The sequence below is a fragment of the Manacus vitellinus genome, unplaced genomic scaffold (assembly GCF_001715985.3).
Source record: "Manacus vitellinus isolate BGI_N305 unplaced genomic scaffold, ASM171598v3 scaffold_22_pilon, whole genome shotgun sequence".
NCBI classification, from domain to species: domain Eukaryota; kingdom Metazoa; phylum Chordata; class Aves; order Passeriformes; family Pipridae; genus Manacus; species Manacus vitellinus.
Window position 1 is genome coordinate 8,042,697 of NW_021939632.1, and position 23,918 is coordinate 8,066,614.

Here is a 23,918-nt window from a genome sequence, read left to right on the forward strand (position 1 = left end):
AGGGATTGATAAACATGCTGCTATGGATAATATTCTTGCTTGCCTTCTTTATGTTAAAAAGGTTAGAGTAGTACTGGGGTTCTTAGAAGAGACCAAAAAAAGGGATATCCATAGGAAAGTCCTTGATAGGTAAACTGCTTCTAGCACCTCATCCCTACCTTAAGGTCCCAATGGGAAGCCATGCCAATGCTGTATCCAGAGCCTCTGGAGCTATCTCCTGCCTTGTCTGTCTGCCTTTTAAGTGTTGCTACTTTTAACTGTTGTTAGCATTATAATACTTTTAACTGGCTTTAGCAGTATAATACTTTAAACTGTCTGAAATTGCCGTAGTTGCTTATATTCCTATGAGGTTCCCAACATCCTAAGGCATGAAAGCTTAGCCTTGAACTTTTAGAGACATAAAAAAACCCCACCCTTGGTCCTTACATGCTACGAAGATTTATGAGTCCATAATGACACTGGACAGATCTAAGTTAAAATGTTTTTGAGCCAGAAATATTTCTGTCACTTCCATCCATACTTGTTATCCTGATAGAATTTGCTCTTGTGACTTCTCCATTTGAATAGTAAATAAAATACATAAATTGTTGCAAGTGTTCATACAGAACTTCACAGTAATCAGATTAAATCAGTGCATTCATAATAAAGATGACTTACCTTGGATATTAATTTTAAATCTGTCTTGTTAGACAGCCAAACTGAATCTCCACCTCTGAAATATTTGACCCACGGTTACAGCATTTAAAGCCTCATTATAGCTTTAATATCTAACATTGACCAGTTTTCAAAATTAAATGGTATTTTTAGCCACTCAATAATAATAATTCATCTTTTCCTGCTCTCTTGTATATATTGCAGTACAAGTGTGGTATGGAATTCTCAAGGAAAGCCATGTATTAAACATGTGACCTAAGTTTGTCGGTTGGAAACTTCTGGACATATTTTTAATACTAACAAAAGCCACAAACTCTGTGTGTGCAGTACTCTGTATCTTTTCTGACATACTTGGCTGCTACCCTGACAGAGATTTAGAAAAGTTTTGCTTGAGACAGTGGGAGCTGTGAACAGAAGAACTTCTATAATGACTGGATGTATGCAGTGGCTGTGCTCGCTGCCTCAGCCTGCCCCAGGTTGTCATTAGCTTAGAGTAAGTATATAGACATGTTGTGCCCAATTTATTGTTACTGGACAGAACTTTGAGAGGAACTTGTAATTGCACAAACAGTAAGATAAGGTGAAATGGCAGCAGCAGCAAGATGTTTAGGCCAGATTTCTTACTCCCTTCATGTCCCCAGTGGATGTGCAAACTTGTGGGTGTGCAGACTTGTACGTGGGGGAGAATGCTTTATCCGCCTGCGTGGAAGCAGGTGGCAGAGTTTGTACACAGTCTGTGTGCATCCCTGCAAAATTATGAAGCAGGATGGTTTGAAAATTGTAGTAGAAAAAAGTCCTTTGATGTTTGATGGAGTGGCAAAACCCCTGCTTTCAAGGTCAGCCAGCTTTCACACTGGCTGGTCTGTGCCAGCAGCTTTGTGAGATCTGTCCCCAGCTGCAGCACCTCTCACAGTTCTCAAGAGGGCTAGAAGTTGCTGTGCTCAAAGTGGTCCTTTTGTCTTGTTTCCATGGACATCAAAGTGAGAATGGCTTCATCCTGTGGGGCTTTGATTGAGTGGTTAGGCCTGGTTTGTCCTGTTTAGGCCTGGATTGTCCTTACCCCCAATTGAAAGCTATGGCAATGGGACCTAGTTGTCACCTGCTGTTTTCTGTAGTCTCATGTCTGGGTGACTAAATTCTCCTGGATGTACTGATAAATACTGGTTGCTCCCTTCACCTCTGCCGTGCATCTGCCTCACTCAGAGGCAGAGAGTGCCAATGGTGTTACACCTTTTGTAAGTATTTTGTTTTTTCCTTCAAAGATTAGACTGACCCAGAGACATAAACATAGGAGAGGGACCATACATGCTACCAGCATCTTAAAACAGCAAAGCCTCAACAATGTAGATGGAGAAGAAATGGCAAAACAGAAGTTTTTCATTGATCTGCAGTGGGATCTCTTAGGGACCAGATTGAAAAGGATTTGACCAGCCAAAGTGCTGCATGGTCTTTATTCTTCTGTAGTTGCATGGAGTACTGCAATGCAGTAGAAACTGGGAAAGGTCCCAATGGAAAATGGATGAGTTTTTTGGAAGCATGACAGTAACTAGTGAAGAACTGGGTTATAAATTGAGAAATAAAAGGTAATATCTAATAAAAAATTCCAGTAGCATTAAATATTCTTATTCCCTTTGTGCTCTCTATGGGCATTGTTCTCCAACATTTGAGTAATATTAATAATGTGACTGTTCCCACTGAGCTGCTGTTCCAGTTAACAGCATGATGCACATCCTGATGTTTGGGTTAAAGGTCCTTGGTTTTATTAGGGGAGTAAAATATACCCTTTGTTCTTGTTTCAATAGAGCAACTTAAAAATAATGAAGGGAAACAGGTCAATGCTGAAGGTAGAAGGTGAGGAGAAAACACAAATTTCCCTTTCTAGTGGGAAATAAACAGCAGTTGTCTTTAAGTCTTACAGATGTGTATGGATTAGATAAATAAGCCTTTCCTTGTCACCTGCTGAGAGAAGGAACTTCATCTTGAAACTGAAGAAGCCCTCAGGGCTGCATCTTCAGATCTGCTCTTACCCTGCAATTTCCCTTCCTTCTTGGAATAAGAAGGTAGTGTAATTTGCTTCAGTCATAGCTTATCACTGCTGTTTGACACACATTGTCTGTCTAGATGTCACTTAAGAATAGGGAAAGGTATTTATATTTTTTGGAATAACTACTGTAGGATCATCTTATGAAATCCACAGCCCTATCTACCTTGCCCAGGTATAGAAACAGATTCCTCAAAACAGCTGCTACTCTTTCCCTTTATCAAATCTTTTACTTCATCAGGTGATTATTATATTATGGCCCCTCTCAGATTTTTCATTTCGGAGGATAAGCTATTCTTATTCTAAGTAGTTCAAAATGACACAGTAAGCAAAAACTGGGGACACAAGTAATTGTGCAGCCAGAACCAGCCACACTTACTTAAAAAAGTATGTCGTCTTTTAGCATATGGCAGAGCTCATGCTGTGAAATTCATTTAACACAGAGACAGTCATTGTATGTTAATGAGGCTCTTTGCACGTTCAATTATTTGTTTGTTGCATAACCCCTCGTCACCTATTCCCGTTCAAATTGGTTGATTGCTGCGTTTTGACCTCTGAAGTGCGTGCCATCATTTTACAAATTATTCTTTGACTTTCAAAAGTGACTTTTGTAAATGTTCTCACACCTGTGGAATTAATTCTTGCTGGTGTATTGTGAAATGCTACAAAGCCATATTTGTCTCACCTTACTTAGTAAATGAGAACTGCAGACCAGGTCTCCACTAGCTCCATGAATTCCATACCTAAATTCAACTGAGCAGCTAATGTTAGTTCTTCTGTGTGGAAATATATATCAGTTGCTAACAGATCTGATTTTGCGAGAAAGCCCTTTCTGGTCCCTGCAATCTTACTTTCTCTGGTGGTGTTCTGTATTATTCTTACAGACCTGAGAAGGAAGAGGCTAAGCTCTCACTCTTGGCTGCACAGAAGGTTCAACAGGAAACAAGAATTAAGCAATGATCAGCAGAGACTTCTCTGCAGGAGCAAATCTTTATTGGCATCTATTCAAAATGAGTTGCCACTAGAAAAAAAATGGGAATCAAACCCATTTCTTTCATCCAGAATTTAAGTCAGCCTTTAGCACTTGGAAATTTGTCTTCTTAGGATTTCTTTTCTTCTGTTTTTTCTTGAGCTTCATCTGTCATGGGTTTTAAAACTAAAAGGGACCTTTGGAATAATGAGTTAGACCACCTATGTTACACAATTTTCTGGAATTAATTTCTCAAGTTCTTCGTAGCTCTTGTAGAGTCACTGTCTTTTGAGGTTTTTGTTCTTTTTTTTTTTTATTGTCGGGGTTTTTTACTTTTCAATTTGTTTAAAATGGTTAATCAGAAGATGAGTCACAGCCCTTAGTACGAGCTTGCAGTGGTTGGATAGATACCCTGTCTGCTCAGAAATTAGTGACACACAGCAAAACAGCAGCTGGAAAAGTTTAGAATTCAAGTAACCTGTAACTTCATAATTTTCTCTTTTGACACCTATTTAGGGATTGGGGAAGGAGCCTGACTAATTCCCCTGACTACTGGAGAATTAGTCTTCCAACCTCATCTCATGTAGCTCCCAGGGAAACCCTCTAAAGAGGAAGAGCCTTGAGAATGGCATAAAACCTTTCAAGAGTTGGGTTTATGTTGCATTTATTATGTCCCTGGTCTTCTGAGTGTGCTTTCCTTGCTTTAGCTTGATCCAGAGTTATTTTAAATGAGATGTCTGCAATTGCATGACCTCTGTGTTTTCTTTTTTTCTGGTGATGGCCTTCTGTTGGCCTAGGAGGAACAACTTTAATATGGAGGTTTCTTGTTGTACTTGTGGGACTGGCTTGTCTTGTGTTTTAGCAGATTTCTCAGGGTGGTGTCAGTTTGCTCTTCAAAGGCTTCTGCAAGGCATCAGATATTGTCTAGGTTCTGCTCAGTTGTTCTCCAGTGTTACCTTAATTTTAAAAGCTGACCTAATTTCTGCCTGATCACTTTGTTTCCTCATGGCATCTGATATCTCTAGTCTCTGTGACTCCTTCCTCCATTGAGTAGCATAGGCACCTCTGTTTGGGCAAACTAACTCACCTTCTGACATGTCCAAAGGTTTGACCTCTCTTACTCAGTTCAATAAACATACTGCTTTTTTTAATGTTCATGGGAATTGTCTGATCCTGGTGGTGGTCACATTTCTTTCTGATCTGTTTAATAGGGATGACTGGAGAAGGCAAGTCCCACACTGATCACAACCTATATATAAATAGTTGATAGAGTTCTGAAATTAATTTCCGGTAGCTGATCTGTGAACTCTTTTTCCACCAGATTTGGTCGGCGAGTGCATGAAACAGCTGAATAGAGCTGGGTGACTTGTTGATCTCAGTGAAGTGATAAAAGAATTTCATTTTCCTTTTCATTTAAATGTGAATGAGCTGTTGGTACAGATGTCACTCAAGAATTTCTTTGTTATTTTAATGAACCTGCATTAAACCATGCAGGAAATCGCAAGGCATGTGTAATTTAAGTATTATATGTGAATTTATAGCAGTAGAAATTCATAGCTCTCACCTAATAATAGAATTAGGTAATAGTGAAAGTAGAAGCGCATCTTGGAGACTTTCATGTCTATAGTGTAATTTTTTCCTTCACTTTTTAGGAGCACCTAGTTTATGTACAGGTTTCCCACCCTCTTCCTGTCTCCCCTACAGCATGTTTTACAATCTTCTTGCATGATTTGTGTTTATTGAGTCATGTTCTAGCATCCAGCCAACTGTACCTGGACTCACCATGGCTGTCAGATCTTCTTCTGGTCCTGCTTCAGACAGCTTCATCTTTTCCTCCTTGTAGTAGAATTTAAAAAAAAATGAAAAAAGAAGTAAGAAAAAGAATCCTATCTCTTTGTATCTCTTCTGCTTTTGTTAGAAAGACAGTCTGCTTATGGCTTGTTGTGGCAACTTTATTATGAGAGAATTTATTTTGGAGGTGGGGATGTACCTGAGAGGGTGTGTCATGTTCCTATGACATCTGATACCAAATGAAATGTTCAGCCAGGCTTAAGATATTAATGTGTTTAGGGGGTAAATGCCAGTTGAAAGTACTGTAATAAAGATGGATGCCCCATTCCCTAACAGCATGTGGATGTTTAATAAGAAACTGTATGGTTTGTCCTGCTCCCTAGAAGTTTTAATTACTGTCCTTGAGTGTCTGCAGGTAGTGATGGCTGAAAGTATCTGTGGAAGGTGAAATACTCTTCCATTTAGGGTATTGAACAGAGGCCTGGGGGTTTTTTGGGACTGGGATGATTACTTAGGTTTTTCTTATATTGTAAGCTGTATGATAATGATGCTGTTTTGCTTTCCCAGGCTGCCAAGAGAGTGATCCTGCTTTCAGGAACCCCTGCCATGTCACGGCCTGTGGAGCTCTACACGCAGATCGCGGCTGTCCAGCCATCTTTTTTCCCCCAATTCCACTCCTTTGGGCTACGCTACTGTGATGCCAAGAAGGTACTTCAGTGGGGAAAGTGGCAGACTGGGACTCTGCAAACAGCACTGTATTTTATTCAAAATGTGGGGGCTTTTTCTTTTCTTCCTTCTTCCTTCTGTCTGATGTTACATCTTTTCTTGTGTGAAAGCCTCACTGCAGAGTAACATTTTGAAAGCTCTTAAGCTGAGAAGATCTAGGTCCTGCAGTGGTGGGCCTGAGACATGGAGGTGGTAATGTTTCTTGTCAAAATCTGCCATGGAAACCATAGAAATAAAAGCTTGGAAAAAAGAAACAATTATGGCCATAACTGGTGAAAGGAGCCTATTCTGATAAAATCTTCTTCCCCCCAGAGTGTTTTAAATGGGCAGAGTAATATGGGGGCTTTAAGCAGCTGCAGGTTTGGGCTAATTGATTAAAAATCACAAAACCAAAAATCCAGATTCTAATCTGTTTTAGTCACTTTGATAAAGGCCTGTGTTGCTTGGGATTTTGGTTTTTATACTTCCAGGTAAGTAAAAAATGAGGGCTTATAGTCCATCTTTGTATTCCACTCTTCTAATTCAGGAAATGGATGTGATCCCCAGCATATCTTGAAAATAACTCCTCTACCAGTTGCTCAGCAGTAGTTTCCGTAGTCATTGAGTCCAACCACTGCAAGATCTTGGTTTTGCAGGAAGCCAGCATTTGGAGCCATGATGGCAAGTGTCTGCCTTGCTGCCAATGTATGGGCAACTCAGCTGTGCTTGGATTTGCCATCCCTAGGGCTGCTGTGTATATTGGAACACACACTGCTAAAAGAACAGCTTTTGCTGCTGCTTGTTGTACAAGGAGGCTCAGGGATCTTCTGTGCTGGTTGCATAGACACAAAAGGAGAAACCAAAGTTCCCCTGACTTCTGATTTGGAACAAGAGCCCTCTAATCTGTCTTGTCCTCCAGGTCCTCCAGGACAAGCATGTAGTAGTTTGCACGTGGCACAGAATGGCTTGGCAGTGTGAGGACGCACCTGTAGCACAAACTTGCACACTCTCCTTTGTTCTTGAGTAATCCCTTTAACTTCTTGTGCCTCATTGTCTGTAAGACTGGGAAACTATTTTCAGCAGAGTGGTTGGAAACACTAAATGACCATTTCATGTTCAAAAATATTTACTGAAGAACTGAACATCATCGCTGTATGCCGTGAAAATAGTTACAGCTATTTGTAGGGCTTTTGTGTTTGTTTTCTTTTCTGTTTGGGGTAGCCAACATATACCAGGGTTTCCCTCAAGAAGATTCTTATTGCAGTCTTATATAAAATTCTCGAGTTCCTTTTTTCTTAGGTCTGAATGCCCACTTTTGATTTCATAGCCAGTGTAGTGTTGTTCTATGTATGTTCAAATGTGCAACCCAGAGGAGCAATTAATTGGCATTGGTACTCGTGTGCTGATGCCGTTGATTAGATTAAGGCCATTAGCATGCAGAATCATGGATACAGAGCTGGAGTCCTAGACTCCATCCATAGTAGGTTATCGTATGGAAGGAGAGGGTCACATCATCTGCTGAGCTTCATTGTCTTTATTGAAAGATTCCTTTCTGAGTAGTGTTCAGAATGCTTCCTAGAGAAAAATGAAGAGATACAGTTCAATCTTATTGGTTTTCTGCAGTAAAAAAGGAAAGTTGGTTTTCAGCATGTGAGTTTGAGTAGGTTTGGAGTTTCATAAACCCTTTAAGGGTAAAGTTCTGCATGTTGCTTCAGTTGTGAGGCACACAGACCTCAGGTAGGATATTGGATATAAGAAATAAAATAGTTTTACATGATCCAGGTTGTAACAGTGTACTCTGTGTAAATGAGTTTTCAGCCTGCAGTGAAACTCAGCATGGAGGTCACAATCTATATCAGCTTCCCTTCAAAACCTTAGCAGGGTTTCTAGTACAATTTTTTTTCTCTGTTTGACCTGTCTCTACTAAACAGTAGAACGTTGCTGGTCTTCTTCATGCTCACCTGGGATTTTTTGCTGCAGTATATGTCAGTGATAGAGTGAACCTTGAAAGAATTTGGTTATTTGGAGAAGTGGGGCTTGTGGAAATGAAGAGATGTGGATAGTATTAGAGGAAAAAATGGGACTGCTGAATATTTGATTGCCATAGATCCACTCAGCAATGAATAAATTTAAAAGGTGTTTTGATGATTGTAGTTGTTCTTTCATGACTGTAGACTGTCCCTCATGTTCCTTTTTGCAGCTCTACCCTGAAACTGTGTTAGGAGTTACATCCTCTCTGTAGAATTGTTGTGGTATTTCTGCTGTCATTACTTAAATATGTCCTTCTTTCTGTCCTGAAAATAGCAGCTTTATGAGTGGAGATGGAATTGAACAGAACCAGAGAGGTTTTGCAAGGCTTTTGAAGATCTGTCAGGATGAAAGGTGCTATGTAAAAATGTTTTGGTATTAATAATAAATCTGATTGCATTATAAGATTAAAGAAAAATTGGCGAACCCGAACCATTCAACCTAAAACTAAAGCCTGACTAGTTTCTGTTTCAAGATAGTAGATTTTATGACAGAAAATTACAAATATCTGGCAGATTTTATTAGAAAAGATATTAAAGTTTGTAATTCAACCTCCCAGCATCTGTATTCTTAAAAATACAAGTGAAATGTTACCTGTTATTTACAAACTATCTCAAGTCTGTTTCCCAAAATACATGCTGTGAATTCATTTTTCGAACTGGGTGATGTTGGCAAATATTAAATAATTTCTATCTGAGCACATGCTCTGAATTTGTAAGAGTTTGGCAGCTTCTGCTAACACTGTAATAAGTTTACTGACTCATGTAAGATGCTGTAACAGTTTGGTAAGAAAATCACAGTTGGAAGCATGTGTTCTGGAATGTTATGGATCAAAGCCAGATGTGTATTTTGGCAAAATAAATGTCCCTCTTTTTTTCTCTTTTCTTTTCCACAATAGGGTATACTACATTTAATTCTAATAATTCCAAAAATAATTATCTTTTTATCACTAGGTGCAGCACAGAGCTAGCATGTTTCCTTGTTTGCAACTTGTTCCAGCACGATGAAAGAAATATATAATCTGAATGTACTGTAGGCATTCTGCCTGTATGAGCTTTTTAATATCTCAGTAGATGGTATATTGGCTCTCTGTGTGCCTTGTTCTTTCTCTGATGATGATGTTGCTCTTCTGAAATGAATTGGGCTACATGGACACAAAGCATATGTGTTACTTGCATGTTATGGAAGTGGAAAGTGGACAAACATGGGCTCCATAAGTAGAATGAGGCAGCCTGAGGAGAGTCCAGACCCCGCAGTAGGTCTTGCTGAGTAGCCTAATCTGAGTTATCTCTACAATGTAGCTACCAGTGCACTGAGCAGTGTGGGCAGTGGGCTTAGAGGGCTGGGCACAGCCCAGCGGTTCCTCCTTCGTTCTGTACAGCTGCTCTGCTGGGCCCATGCAGCCTGAAGTAATGCAGAAAGGGAGCACAAAGACTGTGGCTTAGCAATGTCAGCTTTCCTGCAGAGTGCCTAAAGCTAATAAGCCCAGCTAGACTTGAGCTGGCTCTTCACAGACCTGAGGGATGTATCTTGCATTTCTAGTTTCAGGGAAGCAGAGCAGTGATACCCATGTTGGCTTTTTGAGGGGTTGGCTGAGATCCAGGTGGGCTTATTACCTCTAGCTGTACACCAGTGTGCTGTTGTCAGAGCCAAAGTTTTAATTCTACAAGATTTAAAATGGCTTTGTGTCTGGGGTTTGAATTGTTTCTTGCTTTAATGAACCAACTGTAGCTAATCAGATGGTACCATAATTATGTAGGAATAGATTAAGTCAAATGAGTTTTAATGGTGGCCATAAGTTCCAGAATCTGAAGTCAGTTAATGGTTCACATCAGTACAACATGGCAATAGAACTGCAGATTGTCCTGTTTTATCTCAACCTGAAGTAGGAATGTTCACTTCCAGATATCAAAGAGGTCTTACTTGCCTATAAGCTGTTCAATTGCTCCTCTTCCTGTCCCACAGCATGTTCTCATCCCTGTTTCATCAAAGCACCACCTCTAATACAGTCAGAAATGTGACTAACCCCATGGTTAGTATGATTTGTTTTTTGTCTCATGCATTCTGTGAGAGGATGGAGGGTGCAGTGAATACTTTAGAGCTTTTTTCTATTTTACTTCCATTTCTATGTTGCAGCAGGTTTCTCTTGGGGAAGACAAATAAAAGAGATATAGATCTTTAAGGTTAAATCTATTTTAGCAAATAATGTGGCACAATAAGAGTAGAGCAGTAGATCAAAGGGGTTGGTGCTGAGGCTCCCCACACCTCCATTGTATGCATTTCAGGAGCGAATTTGCATCCATATGCAGTGGTTTACTTTGGATTGTTATTCCAAGACCAGAGGTTGTATTTTTGGACGCTGCCAATATGACTTGGAATTAGAGCTGTGAGGAAGATTTCACCTCCCTCCCCACCTTGTTTTTTAGTATTACCGTAGCTGTATTTCCTGCCCTTATTTGTGAAATTTCAGAAGGAAGGTTTTTCTTTTGCCTTTGCTTCAGCATTAAAACCTTATGGGTCTCTTCTCCAAAAGAAAGTTGTTTACAGATGCTTCTTTTGGGGAATGTACCAATTTTGATGCCACTGTGTGTCAGCTTAGTTGTTCTTTCTCAGAGAACAAATGATAGGCTGTGGAATTACAAGTAGGAGAAGTGATGAGCTGAGATTAATTGAACAGATGTGTATTGCCTGCAGACAGGATCTTAGAGGATAGGGTTCAGAGGGGAGCGTTCAAGGAGTAAATGAAGGGCGTGTTCAGAGGAGCTTTGAAATGATGATACTTTGAAGAGACAGTGTTTGGAGTGATGTATTTTGGGCCACAGTTTATTTATGGTTTGCTTGAGTTTGAACCAAACATGTAATGGCAGAAACAGAGTATGTCAGGAAGTGGATCAAGAGTCAGGTCATAGTGGAATACAGGCAATTTTGACCTGGCACAGACAAGTGTAACAACTCTGTGAAGGCATCTTGGTTAAGGATGTTTGTCCTCATGCTGTTAGAGAAGATTTTTCTGTCTCTCTCTGCTTAAAGCTGAGGTAAATGTGCATGCACAGAACTGCATTGAGTCCTCTTGGCCTGCTCAAACCTGCAAGTGGAGAGCAGCACCTTGCTGTGTGAGGATGAATACTGGGGCGTAGTGCTGCAGTAGGGATCCCTGCCACCTTTCTGCATAGTCCTCTTCCCTGCACCTCCCTGAGCACTTGTAGATAGGGGAATTTGTAAGTAACCTTTTCACCTTGGGTGGATTAGTTTGTATGTTTCTATCTTACTGCCATTTTTATCAAATGTCTCTTCCTCCTGACCCTTAAGTTCTTACCTTATCCAGTTTCTTGGGACATTTATTCTGCTTTTGGATTGCCTGCAGACCAGTCTCTTGTAAGTTTGACGTTGATAACTGCTTTGATCTTTCCCAGATGCCGTGGGGTTGGGACTACTCTGGATCATCCAACTTAACTGAACTGAAAATTTTGCTGGAAGAGTCCATCATGATCCGACGTCTGAAATCAGATGTGCTTTCCCAGCTTCCAGCAAAGCAACGCAAAATGGTTGTAGTGGCTCCTGAAGGCATTAATGCAAAGACCAAAGCTGTCTTGGAAGCTGAAGCAAAGAGGATGGCCAAAGGATATAAAAGTGTAAGTCAGAAACTATTTTCGTGATGAGCCATTGCTATTTCAGGTACCTTTATTCAAAAACAGTAAAACCAGCTAAAATTCAGCTAAAAACAGTACCTGAGTTCCAAAGATCAGAGCCACACCTTATGTGAAGGCACAGTTTCAAGTGAATGTACAGCACAATCAAAACGGCTCATCTTGTTTTGCTTTTGATGTAAGTGGTCTGCTTTGTCCCTTTGTGTGAAATACCATTTCCTCTCTTTTTTTTCTCTCGTGTTAATAATTTCTAATTGTCTTTCAGACCTCTTGCCTCTGTACTTACTCTTCTGTCTAGCCCTGTAATCTCATTCAGCCTATCAAAACACAGCCTTGTTTAAGCTGTGTTGTGAACAGAGCAGTAGCCAAAAATGTGAAGAGTGTGTTTTTTACTTCTCATTTGTTTTCCATGTATGGATGGTAAATGCATGTTCTAGGCTCCTAAGTTGCTAATACAATTCTGTGAGAACTTGGGAGATTTTCCTTGCTGTTTCTCAACTAAAGCTGCATTTGTGATATACTTGTCATCCAACTTGTAGGAGTTGAGTAGGAGGTAGAAAGGGAGGTGTCAGGAATGTGTGAGTATCTGCCATACCCAGAGGTGAGTAGGAGACTTCCCCCTCCAGGCTTCTATTGTTGTGCATTTTATGTTGTTTTTTTCCTAGCAAAGTGTTTATTGGCAGCAGCAGATATCCCAGATCTGTGAGCAAGAAGGAGAAAAGGCATTTTTGAGACTCAGATTCATTTGTCTTTCTCTTTACAGAAACAACAGGAGAAGGAAGCTCTTCTTGTCTTCTTCAGCAGAACGGCAGAAGCTAAAATCCGCTCAGTCATGTAAGATGTGTGTCACTGCTCCATTCCTGCCTTGTGAAATGTGTTTGTCTGCTGAGAGCAGGAAACAGTGCCTTAGAGATAACAGTGCAGGGACATGAAGCATAGCCTGAAGTCAGCCTAGAAAAAATTGATGTTAATTACAATGCACTAAACGTTTTCTCCTCTCAGAGTTCCTAGGCTGAATAAGTCTTCTAATTTCATTCCAGATATGGATCTAAACTGTCATTTGAACCATCTAAAATTACTTGGTGTTTGGGACTTGGACCAAGTTCCCTGATCCGGACCCTATTACAGTTTAAGGAGGGAGGGAACAATGAAACTTACAAGTACCAACAGAATTTGAGGAAACAAATGCTGCAGTCCTGCTGCAGCAGGAACCCTGAATCAAAAAGCTTCTGAGATAGACTGAACTTTAGTTGGAATGTGCTCGAGGAATCTCACAGCCCCTACGGAAATTCTTGGCTGTTCCACAGGGCTCCCATGGGACCTCAGTAGCGAGTTCTGTACCATAGGTGTGCTTTTAACTCTCTTCCCTAGGAGTAATTTCCTTCCGTGACTTTCTATGCCCATTCATCCTTAGCCTTTCTGCTGGGGCTGCAAAGGAGTTGCTTTAGGTCATTTAGCGTAACTTTCTAATAAGCAGTATAATAATAACATGAAAACAGTTTACTTTCCACAGCTCTCTAAATGTAAGGACCAGCTGATGTGCACTGTGTGATTTCACAGTCTCAGACCTTGTTGCAAAATTTGCCTGTTTGGCACAGAACTGCACTTCAGTGTCCCAGTGCTCATTTCTGTAGAAGAGTTTCTTCCTTTTATGTTAGTGAGCAGTTGGAAGACTTTCTTGTTTTTATTTCAGTTGCAAATATGAACTGAATATAAAACCATGAAGTGTTGTTTACTTGACTCTCTGGTAGGAACTTGTCCATTTTTTTTCTAGGGTTTAGGAGCATTTAAAATATCACTTACTATAAGCTGCTAAGGTACAGTACCATCTAAGAAATGGTACTGTCCTATGATCATCAGCACTTCCTATATTTTACCCTTGTAGACAGGTCTTCCATTGCTTCCATTGAAATGACTTGCCATTTGTTAAATGGAATGTGGGAATGAGGTATTAAAATAATTGTGATGTGTTGGTTGGCACCTGCTTACTGCACTGAATGTTTGCTTTGATGTTTGTTTTAAAATCCAGCAGTCCCACTTCCCTCCCAGATTTCTTTGTTAAATGATACTCTCATTAACTGGGATCTGAACATCATGAACCCTGGGGGTTGTCTGCAAAGAACTGATAAATCTTAATACAGCACTGGAAATCCTGCCTAGTGTTTTCCGACAGTTGCTGCTGACCTAAGTTATGTTGTATTTAGCAAAGAACTTGGTATTCCTGATCTTTGTAACAATTTTGCTATTCCAAAGAAAAGATGACATTTGTGTCATCTGTATAGGCTCCAGCTGACCTGATTGTAACACAGGTTACTACATGGGTTCTGTAGCTTTGCTATTAGTCCATGGGAAAAGCCAGATGTTTTCATTTAATTAACACCTCTTAACTGCATTTAAAAGGAGACTTGTTGCCTTTCATTGGCCATTAGCCTGCATGCATATGGATAACTCCTAGAAATAGCTGATGTATTTAGATTGTTAAACTGGAGTAAATTGTCAATGTGAACCCTTGCGAGAAGGGTACTTTTAGGATATTCTGATCTATGTGTTTAGAGATCTTTTCTTCTAAAATAAAAACAATCCTAACTAAATGCAGAAAGTGTAATTGCATACAGCATATTTTACTGTATTGTGATTGTTTAAAAGTTAGAAATACGGATGGGTGAGATTGTCATTAAGTGTAGATGACCTTCAGTTGATTGGTCTGGGATGTCATGTTTCAAGTAGGATATAATAAACTAATTTTCATTAGTCCCCAAGTATAAATGTAGGCAGCTGTTCAGGTGTGGTGATCAAAAAATGAGTGAATTTTCCTTCAATGTCATTTTTAATCTATAGGAGATTTGACTTGCTACTTGCACTTTACTGCAGCTTTCTTTATGCTAGCCAGTTTCCTAGTGCCTGTGTGTAGATGAGCAGTGTCTTCCAAGAGCCAAGTCTGTATTGTCTCAGCACATAATTTTATAGGGTTTTCATACTTTTCCTCTTCCATGTAGAGAATACATCCTGGAATTACTGGAAAGTGGGAATAATAAATTCCTGGTGTTTGCTCATCACAAGATAATGCTGGATGCAGTTGTTGCAGAGCTGGAGAAGAAAGTAAGTGACTGACTGAGTTGCCTTAACTTTGTCACTGTTCCAGCCTCAGAGCAGTTTAAGAGCTCCCTGGAGTTATGGCTGGTCAGATAGTTTATGAAAGTTAGTGGTAGAGATAATTTCTACTTGCTGTGCTTCTGAATGTGCCCTTCACCAAGGGAGCTGAGCTGTCAGGGTGAATGCCTCACAGAATGCACTTTGTATTAATGTTCTTTAATCTCCATCATCTTCCCTGGACCTTGTGAATTCCTGGAGGACTATTACCCTGTGTGGCAGTCTCTGCTTTGTCCTCCAGGCTTTCCTCAGAGGCAGAATGCAACAACCCAAGCCCACTATGGCTGCCTGCCTTTACCTCTGTGGTACTCTTATGTTTTTGAACTGGAACACTTTAGGGAGACTCAGCAGACCTGCAAATCATCTTTCTTGACTCCAAAGTTGTTTGGCTAATTTTTCATTTGAGACTTCCATGGATGCTCCTAAAGAGTTGTGGGTCCTGCTGGGGCAGTGCGAAGAATGGTTTAAGATAATATTCCAACCTGTAAACCACAGTGGCAGTGGTGACTTTGCTCTATGACAGCACTGGACACTGAAGAGTTATGGCCCTGCATCACACAGGTTTGCCATGCCTGTCCTGAGCCTGCCACAGAGCAACTGAGATGTCTTCACATCTCCTCCCACTGCAGATGGGGGAATACTTAGGGAGGCTGGGGAGGTTGTACCAGCTGTAACTTCAGCACAGAGACAGTGGTTAGCTTTGTATTAAGCTAGTTGCCTTTGCACTGTACCCGAGCTTGTTGCTGTCCTTCCTATTTTGCTGGACTCTGGGAGAAGAATGGGCATGGGAGCAAGTCACACACTGGACAGTGGGGGAGGTATGTTGTATACTGAGCTACAGTGCTTCTGCCTGAAAGATTAGGAAAGGTCTTAAAAATCTAACTGTTGCCTTTTTACTTTTCTGATTCTGCTATGGGGAAGGTAAATGGTATCCACTAAGACATGGAAGGAGTATATGGGAAAGGGGACAGAAGGTCTCTAAACAGTACCTTGTGCCTTTTCACAGCATGTTGAGTACATTCGCATCGACGGCTCCACACCTTCAGTCGAGCGGCAGTCTCTGTGCCAAAAGTTCCAGTTCTCAGAGAAGCAGGTTGTGGCTGTCCTTTCCCTCACTGCTGCAAACATGGGCCTTACGTTGTCTGCTGCAGACCTGGTGGTGTTTGCAGAGCTCTTCTGGAACCCAGGGGTAAGTGTCCTGGAGGGGACAGGGGTTGGATGCTCCCTGGAGAGCAGAAATGTTGCTGATTAGGAGATATAATGGGCAGGGGACTTTCTCTAGGGTTTTTCTCTTGCTTTCTCTGATGTCTCCTATCTCTGCAACCTCAGGTGCCTGGGCTTGAACCAGTGAATCTGGTTACACAGCTTGCTGGCTTGGAGAAGATAGCATGAAAAGGAAACATGCTCCTGTTTCTTAATTTGACAGAGCTCTTAACAGCTCGCCAAACCAAGATCTGAAAGGGTCCATCATCAATGCTGACCCTCTTCTTTTGAAAGATGCTGGGAACCTGGTGTACCAGATTACTTCTTGGCTTAGTCCTTGTTTGAGGATACAGGTGTTAACAGGATCCAGATAAGAAACAGTTGCTAAGCACAAGAAGTGAGATCTTCCATTCCCTGGTGCTTACACTATTTCTTAGATGCTGCAGTTCTCACTTTGTATTTGTCATGTTTTTACGTTAAGATTTTGATCCAAGCAGAAGATCGGGCACATCGAATTGGACAGACCAGCTCCGTTAATGTTCACTACCTGGTGGCTAGAGGCACAGCAGATGACTACTTATGGTAAGAGAGAAAGACGCTTTGGTTCTCCTGCCACCTGCTCTCCACTGTTTGTCACATATGTGATCTGAGGTGCTTAATGTTAGTGCTGATTTCCACAGCCTGTGAGGGGAGGAGCAAAAAGTGCCAGTTGGATCTGCTGTGAGCTGGAGACGTGGCCTGGTTGCAGTGGACATGACTAAGTGGCTGACAAGCAGAAGGAATAAAAGTAGTTACCTGACAAAGAAAAGGCCCTTAAGAGAAATTCTGGAGGAGGTGATGCATCTAAAACCATTACAGCCTCTGTATAAGGAGAAGGAGTTGTCTTAGATAACATTCCTATGCTAGGGTACTGTAAAATGCTGAGTATTTTCAAGCAAAGTCAGCAGACAGTGGAGATGGTTCAGTGTATTGTAAATTCAGTCTGAGGAGCAACCTGGCTTCTGAGTGCTTAGACAGGGAGCTGTGAAGGAGGACTGTACTGTTGCTGTCCTCTTGCTCTTCAGTGAGTCCTTCAGATGGATTAAAAAAGTGCCACTGACCCACCTCTGGATAGTTGTGGTATGAGTCTTTTGGCTGCTGTGAGGGTCATCAGTGGACACAAGTCCTTAGGGCTGGGGAAGCTGACATCTGGGGGTGGGGAGGATCTGAGGAGTCTTCAGTGCTGCAAGGGAACTGACCTGCAAACGATGAAAAGAAATTATCCACCAGCTGGTTCATTTAAAGTCCAAAATTACATCTTTATTACCTTGTTTAAAGAAACAAATGAACTCAGTGAACTTGTGCAGTTCCCAGAATATCATGATGGCAAATAATTATAACCCTACAATGCAGGGATCTGGAAACTGATGCATTGCCTAAATTTCATGGAAAGTTAATGACAGTAATTCTGCCTTTATTTGTGAAATGCTGTCTGTGCAGTCATTAGTGCTTAATGGGAAGGAAATATGGCTCTTGAAAGGACAGTGGCATTCTTTTTAAAGATGAGAAAAAGATCAAGACGACAGGGCTATTTGGTTAATGCATTAATTGTGCCATGGCCTTTGTGCCTTTCAAAGTGTCTGGTCTGCAGGTGCAGCTGGGACCTCTCTGCCTCTTGGGCCAGTGATGGATTCTTCCTCCTGCTGTACATTGGGAGTTATCCTTGAAATGCTGATGTGTCTGTTGCTGGGGATTACCACTGCTTGCCTTGGAGACTGAACACACAGGCTATTGAGAGTCCCTTTAGCTGCATCTTCTTGTTCTGGCTTCATACCATTGGTGTTGCCTTAGTCAACTACTTTCCCTGTTGGATATGTGTGTTCTCCAAATATTTATAGCCCTAAATCCTCTTCTTATTACTTAGATAATTGATTGATACTTGTTTAAACTGGATTGACTGATACCCCAAGACAGCATACAGTCATCATAAACAGGAGCAGGACAGGTTAAGGAACCAACAGGCATTGGTAGAAAAAAACATCTTTATACCTGGTTATATCGTTTTTTCATCTACACATAGTAAAGGACAGTGTCCTTGATGATGCTTATTTCCTTTCAATAATAATCCATTTATCTCTCCTAGGCCAATGATTCAAGAGAAGATCAAAGTGCTGGGCGAAGCTGGTCTTTCAGAAACCAATTTCTCTGAAACAGCTGAGTCCACTAATTACTGTCCTAAGGTAATTGACCTGAAAGAATATTGGTGGTCCCTGGGAGAGGCTGAACAGGTTTTGTCTTGTGTAATCTAGATTGGCAGGCTGACCTTACACCTGTTCTGCCTTTAATGCCATGGACCAGATTCTCCAGCACCTCCAAAGATCCATGTCTTGACTTAGACCCTCCATAGAGATGTTCCAAACCTGCTGCTTGCAAGATGTGTTAGCCTCCATATTATTTGTATGTCTTTGAGTGTATATATATGTATGAGATATAAGTGTGTGTGTATCATACATAGTATGATCTGTACACAAAAATGCACTGTCTCGGGGGGAGCATCCTGTGATTGTTGCTCACTAGGTTTTATATGACAATCCATGCAGACTCTGTCTGTTCTGTTTTCTCAGCCTGATCCAAAGCAGCAGACCATCTATGACCTTTTCCAGAGGACCTTCTCTGAGAGCAGAGATGATGCTGATGATGCTTTGCTTTTGGAGGCAGCTGATGCTGGCTGTGAGTTTGACTCTGACAGTGTCTTGCAAGATAAAGAAGCAAAAACATGTTCAGTGAGTCCCAAAAAAAAGCGGCGTATTGAGGAGTTTTTTTAAGTGTAATGGTGACAGCAAAAGAGATGGCAACTAAGAGATCTTTCTTAATTAAAAAAAGAATAAAACAATCAAGTTTTATTATTCAGTTTTCAAAAATAAAAGACTTAAGTTTTCTGTATCTCTAGCATGTTTCATCTCAAACAATGAGAAGGCAGTCTGACAGATGTGCAGTGCACACCTGGCAGCCTGCAGGTTTTGCAGTTCGGGTTTGCTGATGACTGAATGGCCATGGGCAAGTAGCATGCTGCTGTGTTTCAGCATGTTGGCTTCCACAGTTGTTTGGCTTAAAAAGCAGGTAACAGTTGTCTGTCCACAAGGCAGAACTGTTGTGAAAACCAACTCCTCAGGAGCTGTAGAGTGCTTTTAATAATCAGTCTTCCATCTCCAAGAGTTCTAGCCTGTGTTTATATGAGTTGGTTCACTGGCAAACTTAGTTCCTACTTGGGTCGCTCACAAACTGGCTTTCTGATATTCCATTTGGCCATGAGGAAAAAAAGATCCAGACAGATTTTGATGTTTTGTGGATGTGGGAAAGACAAGGGAAAAGAGCAGTCGGTACCTTGAAACTAAGCAGTATAACTGTATGCCAGGAAGTGTGCATTGCCTGATAGGCACATCTGCCTGAGCACTCTCATCTCTGACCTCATCTGCTGAATCTTAAGAGCTGCTCCATGGCGTGTGCTTCTTGTGTCAGTAGAGAATAAAGCTTGTGCTAACTGCCAGGGATTAAGTCTGGCTTCTCAGGGAGGGGGTGTGTGTTTTCTTCAAGACTCAAGACTAATTTCTACAGGTGAGTGAGGAGAGGGGGACATGTGCAGAGTTTTGCTCTTGTTTTGTAAGACACTGATTCTGGACTAAACTGTTTAAATAAAAAGTTTTTCTTAAATTGTGGTTCCCAAGCTTTTGATACTTTTTCTGTTTTAGCATTTCATCTCCCATTTGGACCTTAAGCTTGAGAAGTATGTGATGCAGTGGAAATATTAACATTTTCTTAAAAGTACTTACAATGTCTGAAAGATATGTCCTTTTTGTGCTTTCTAAAACACATCAACTTTCAAATGGGAAACTCCCATGATACTTTGCTTATAGGTGAATCAAGAGTTACTTCCATAAGATGTTTAGGCTGGTATCCTGGGACCTGTTATTTGCTCCCATTACAGCTCTGTGCAGGTTACACTAAGAATGCCAAAAGCAGCACTGTTGTTTGATGCAGTGATTAAAATGCCTTTTTTTGATCTGTGATAGTCTCTACCATGCTCTCAGCCCTGTGAACTGGGATGCCTGACCTCCCAGCCTCAATGGCACCTGAGCAAACCTGGTCTTTGGTTCCTTTCAGGAACTTGTGACACAGTTGCTGTCCCTTGGGCATGGCCTGATTCCACTTCACAGAGGTGATGCCTCTGCAAAAACTCTAGAGGCCACTTTTGATGTGGGCTTGATGTAAAAGCAAGTGGCTTTGTTTATCACAACTAGTATTCTTAGGCATCTTTGCATAGTTTTGGTTTTTTTTTTGTGTATTATTGCCAGGGTGGTGTAGCATGATCCCCAGATTAATGTCTTTCATACTTCTGCTCTTAGTCCTAGAAGATACTTGGAAATGGGCTAGTGTTAAGCCAATGTGACCAGGGAGTACAGGAAAAGATATAATTTCACAAATGTATCAGTTATCTATGTTTTACAGCCATAATCTCTAGAGCAGTATGGGGGAAAAGCAAACTGAAGGCTTACACTTAGCTCCTGGAGGCCGGGAGCTAATATGCTGTGCAGGTGGCATGCTTGGCTCTGTGCAGATACCAGACACTGACAAAAAGATCTCTCTTCCATGGCAGAGGAGAAGAATCTTTGTGCTGCAAGATCAACCTGGTAATAGTAGATATTTTTTCCTGCATTGAAGAGTTTGATTATTCCATTTGCAGCAATTGTCGTCATGGAAATGCCCCACAGGCTGCGTATGCAGTTGTGCTGGGTGGAGAATTGCTTTTCATTCATGACTGCAGAAGGTGCTTTGGGGTGTGAGAGCAGCAGTGAGGGTTGTGTGACTGGGCTACTGGAGGAAATGCTTTATCTCTGGGTTTGAGACTGAGAGCTAAACATCATTGCTCTTGCTTCAACAGCTGGCCAGGAAATAAAGATACTTTCTGCCATTTTTAAATGCCTGTCATCTTGAACACAGAGTATTCAATCTGTCTGTAAGACAAGTGATCTTTCTACTTGCAAAGTGGGTTGTTGTGAGTAAGGGGTGAGAAATGCTGCTGTCTGCTGACTGAAAAAAAAATATGGAAGACATTATTTGTATACCCATATTGTTTTCTCCTATAGGAGTAGTTCTTTTCCTCTTTGTAAAGCTACAACTATTTCAAAACAGTATTTTTCTGAAATACGCTGTAAGTACCCTTGGAGAATTCTGCTTCTCATGAACTCTATTTATCTTGTCCATATGTTGATAAATCCCAGCCTGTTAGAGGAATGCTAGGTGTACTCTTCCTTTGCTAGGACTCATAAAATCTCAGCTGGTTTGCTGCAGAGATACAGAGGTTTTTTTGAAGTACACTTGAGATTCGCTTTATCCTTACTAGATGAAAAAGGGGAGAAGAATCTTGCAGGCAAGTGCTTTTAGTGATTACTTCAAGGAATTGGAGAGACTGTGCAAGCCTTATCCCAACTGCACCATTAGTTCATCATTAATATGGTGAGGAGGTGGCTGGGCAGCTGCCAGCAGGCTCAGACAGGATCTCCAAGGCTTGCTGAAGAGACCTTGTACAAGGTAATGTGCAGGCTGACAGACCCACAGGCAGACTTGGGAACATGCAGCACTCTTGGGGACTCTTGCACCTGCCCATTGAAGATGACACAGCTTTTTGGCATTATCTAAAGCCCAGCAGAGGAAAGGGAAGGACCCATCTTACTGGACCTTGGAGCATCTTGCTGTGGCTGGACGCCTGCTTGTACATCTGCGTCAGTGCTCCCACCCACACTGGAGAAAGGTGCGTTTTCAAGAAGGATGCCAAACCAGGAACAACAGGTAAAAATACCTGAACAATAAGCTGGAGCAGTTCAAACTAAATCTCCTACCTGTCCCAGGCTGGCCATCTTCATGTGCTGAAGAGTTCAAGGCAGTGGACTATCAAAGTAAAGCCAAGCTGGCCTGTCTGCATCCATTATCTTCTCAGTCACTTGGAAACTGTGTTTACTCTGGCAGTGCTGGGAATGGCTGTCATCCGAGGGGGCTGGGTTTAGTTGTTGCTAGAGCTGTCTGTAACACTGGTAGATGAAGGGTATGACCATGCACTATACTCTCACAGAAAACTTTTAACTTTTAACTTTTAACTCTGTAGATACAGACCGGAGAATAGCAGTAGATTCTCTGTCCTGGATGTGTTGGCTGACACTTTATGTTTTTTTAACCATATCATCCCTAAGCAGCCAAAGGAACTTTTTACTTTCTTCCCCCCTCCCTTTTTTTTTTAATCTTCTAATACGTCGGTATCAAAGCTGTATCCTGTGAGTCATCATTATGATGAGGATCTGAAAAGGGCAAATATATTCCTAGGATATATCAAATGAGATTTTGACTCAACACAGGGAGATATAAATACCGTTGCCTAAAGCCCTGCTGAGCCCTCATCTGGAACATGGCTCTGGCCTACCAGCTCCCAGGAGAAGAGCTTACAGGGATGATCAGGGAATGGGGAGCCCGGCATGAAAATTAAAACTATGAGTGTTCAAACCCTCAAAGCAAGAGCCAAGAGGGGATGCAGCATCTGTCTGTGAGCATCTCTGAAAGTACAGTCCCCAGCCAGGGAAAGACTAACACAGTGGCAGGGTACACTTGATTCATTAATTCCTTACTAACTAAATAGACTGCAAGTGAAGAGGAGGGCTGTCATGGATCAAGGCAGCCAGGGTGGGTATGGAGCTGTCAGGAAGGGAGGAAAAGCACCTGCAAAAAGCACCTGGAGATGGTTTCTCCAGGTGGACTGGGAAGCTCTGGCTCTTTCCTGGCAGGAGGGGATGAGCTGTAGCTGGATCTTACATTAAAAAGCTCTTGGGCTAACTAATTACATTTCTTAATGGAGGTTAATGGGTTGCTAATCCTCATATTAGCATTGCAGCTCACTGGCATTGGTACATTTTGCTGACACCACATTTTGGTGCTGGTGGTGGAGATGCCTCCAGTTCCCCAAACACCTAGGGGTACTGTCTGGGTGCTGAGAGCCACCTCTGCATCGACACACAAAGGCTTTCAGGGCTGGTTGTCTCAACAGGAGATAACCCTGAGGAAATTAGGAAGTTGCCTTGGTTCCATCAGGTCAGGTTAGCTTGAAACCTCTTGGTTTAGGGCTAGTATGTTCCAAGATGAGAATTTGTCCTCACTGATAAATCATCATCATCATCTTTCTGCAGTTGCAGTCAGGTTTTCTGTTCCTGTTTTTATTCTGACATCTATCTACTACTTTCTCTTTAAAAACGAAGTCAGTGAATGTATCTCCTATCCTGGTGGGACCTCCCTGGGTGGAAGCCCAGGACTCTGAGCCCCCGCGCTCCATCTCCCTCCGGCAGTGCTGGGGCTCATGGCTCATATACCGCTTGGCTCTCGCATTGGGTTCCACAGTGTCACAGAACGGACCACGGGGCATCATCTGGTCCGACCTCACTGCTCAAGCAGGGTCATCCCAGAGCACAGGGCACAGGACTGCGTCCAGACGGTTCTTGTGTAGGGCCAGTGAGGAAGACTCCACAACCTCTCCAGAAATCTGTTCCAGGGAGCGCTCGCCCCTCTTGTTCAGGGGAACTCCCGTGCAGGGGGTGTCTCCAAGGGGGACAGCGGGACCCACCCCGGCCCGGACCTGCAGGTCACTTCCGCCCGGCCCTGCGCGTCACTTCCGCCCGGACCTGCGCACGGGGATCCTTCTCCCCGTCGGCGC

At 41.9% G+C, this 23,918-nt stretch overlaps 1 protein-coding gene across 1 annotated transcript in view; it reads left to right on the forward strand.

Moving 5' to 3' along the window:
- Nucleotides 1-19,879, forward strand: part of SMARCAL1 (SWI/SNF related, matrix associated, actin dependent regulator of chromatin, subfamily a like 1) — a 38,224-nt gene extending 18,345 nt beyond the window's left edge. Inside the window, exons 10-17 of the mRNA XM_029959876.1 lie at nucleotides 6,024-6,164; nucleotides 11,603-11,821; nucleotides 12,600-12,670; nucleotides 14,833-14,935; nucleotides 15,993-16,175; nucleotides 16,671-16,771; nucleotides 18,312-18,408; nucleotides 18,793-19,879. Of these exons, the coding sequence (XP_029815736.1) occupies nucleotides 6,024-6,164; nucleotides 11,603-11,821; nucleotides 12,600-12,670; nucleotides 14,833-14,935; nucleotides 15,993-16,175; nucleotides 16,671-16,771; nucleotides 18,312-18,408; nucleotides 18,793-18,993 (1,116 nt within the window). The 3' untranslated portion in view covers nucleotides 18,994-19,879. The remainder of the gene's footprint in view (nucleotides 1-6,023; nucleotides 6,165-11,602; nucleotides 11,822-12,599; nucleotides 12,671-14,832; nucleotides 14,936-15,992; nucleotides 16,176-16,670; nucleotides 16,772-18,311; nucleotides 18,409-18,792) is intronic.
- The last annotated feature ends 4,039 nt before the right edge of the window (nucleotides 19,880-23,918 follow it).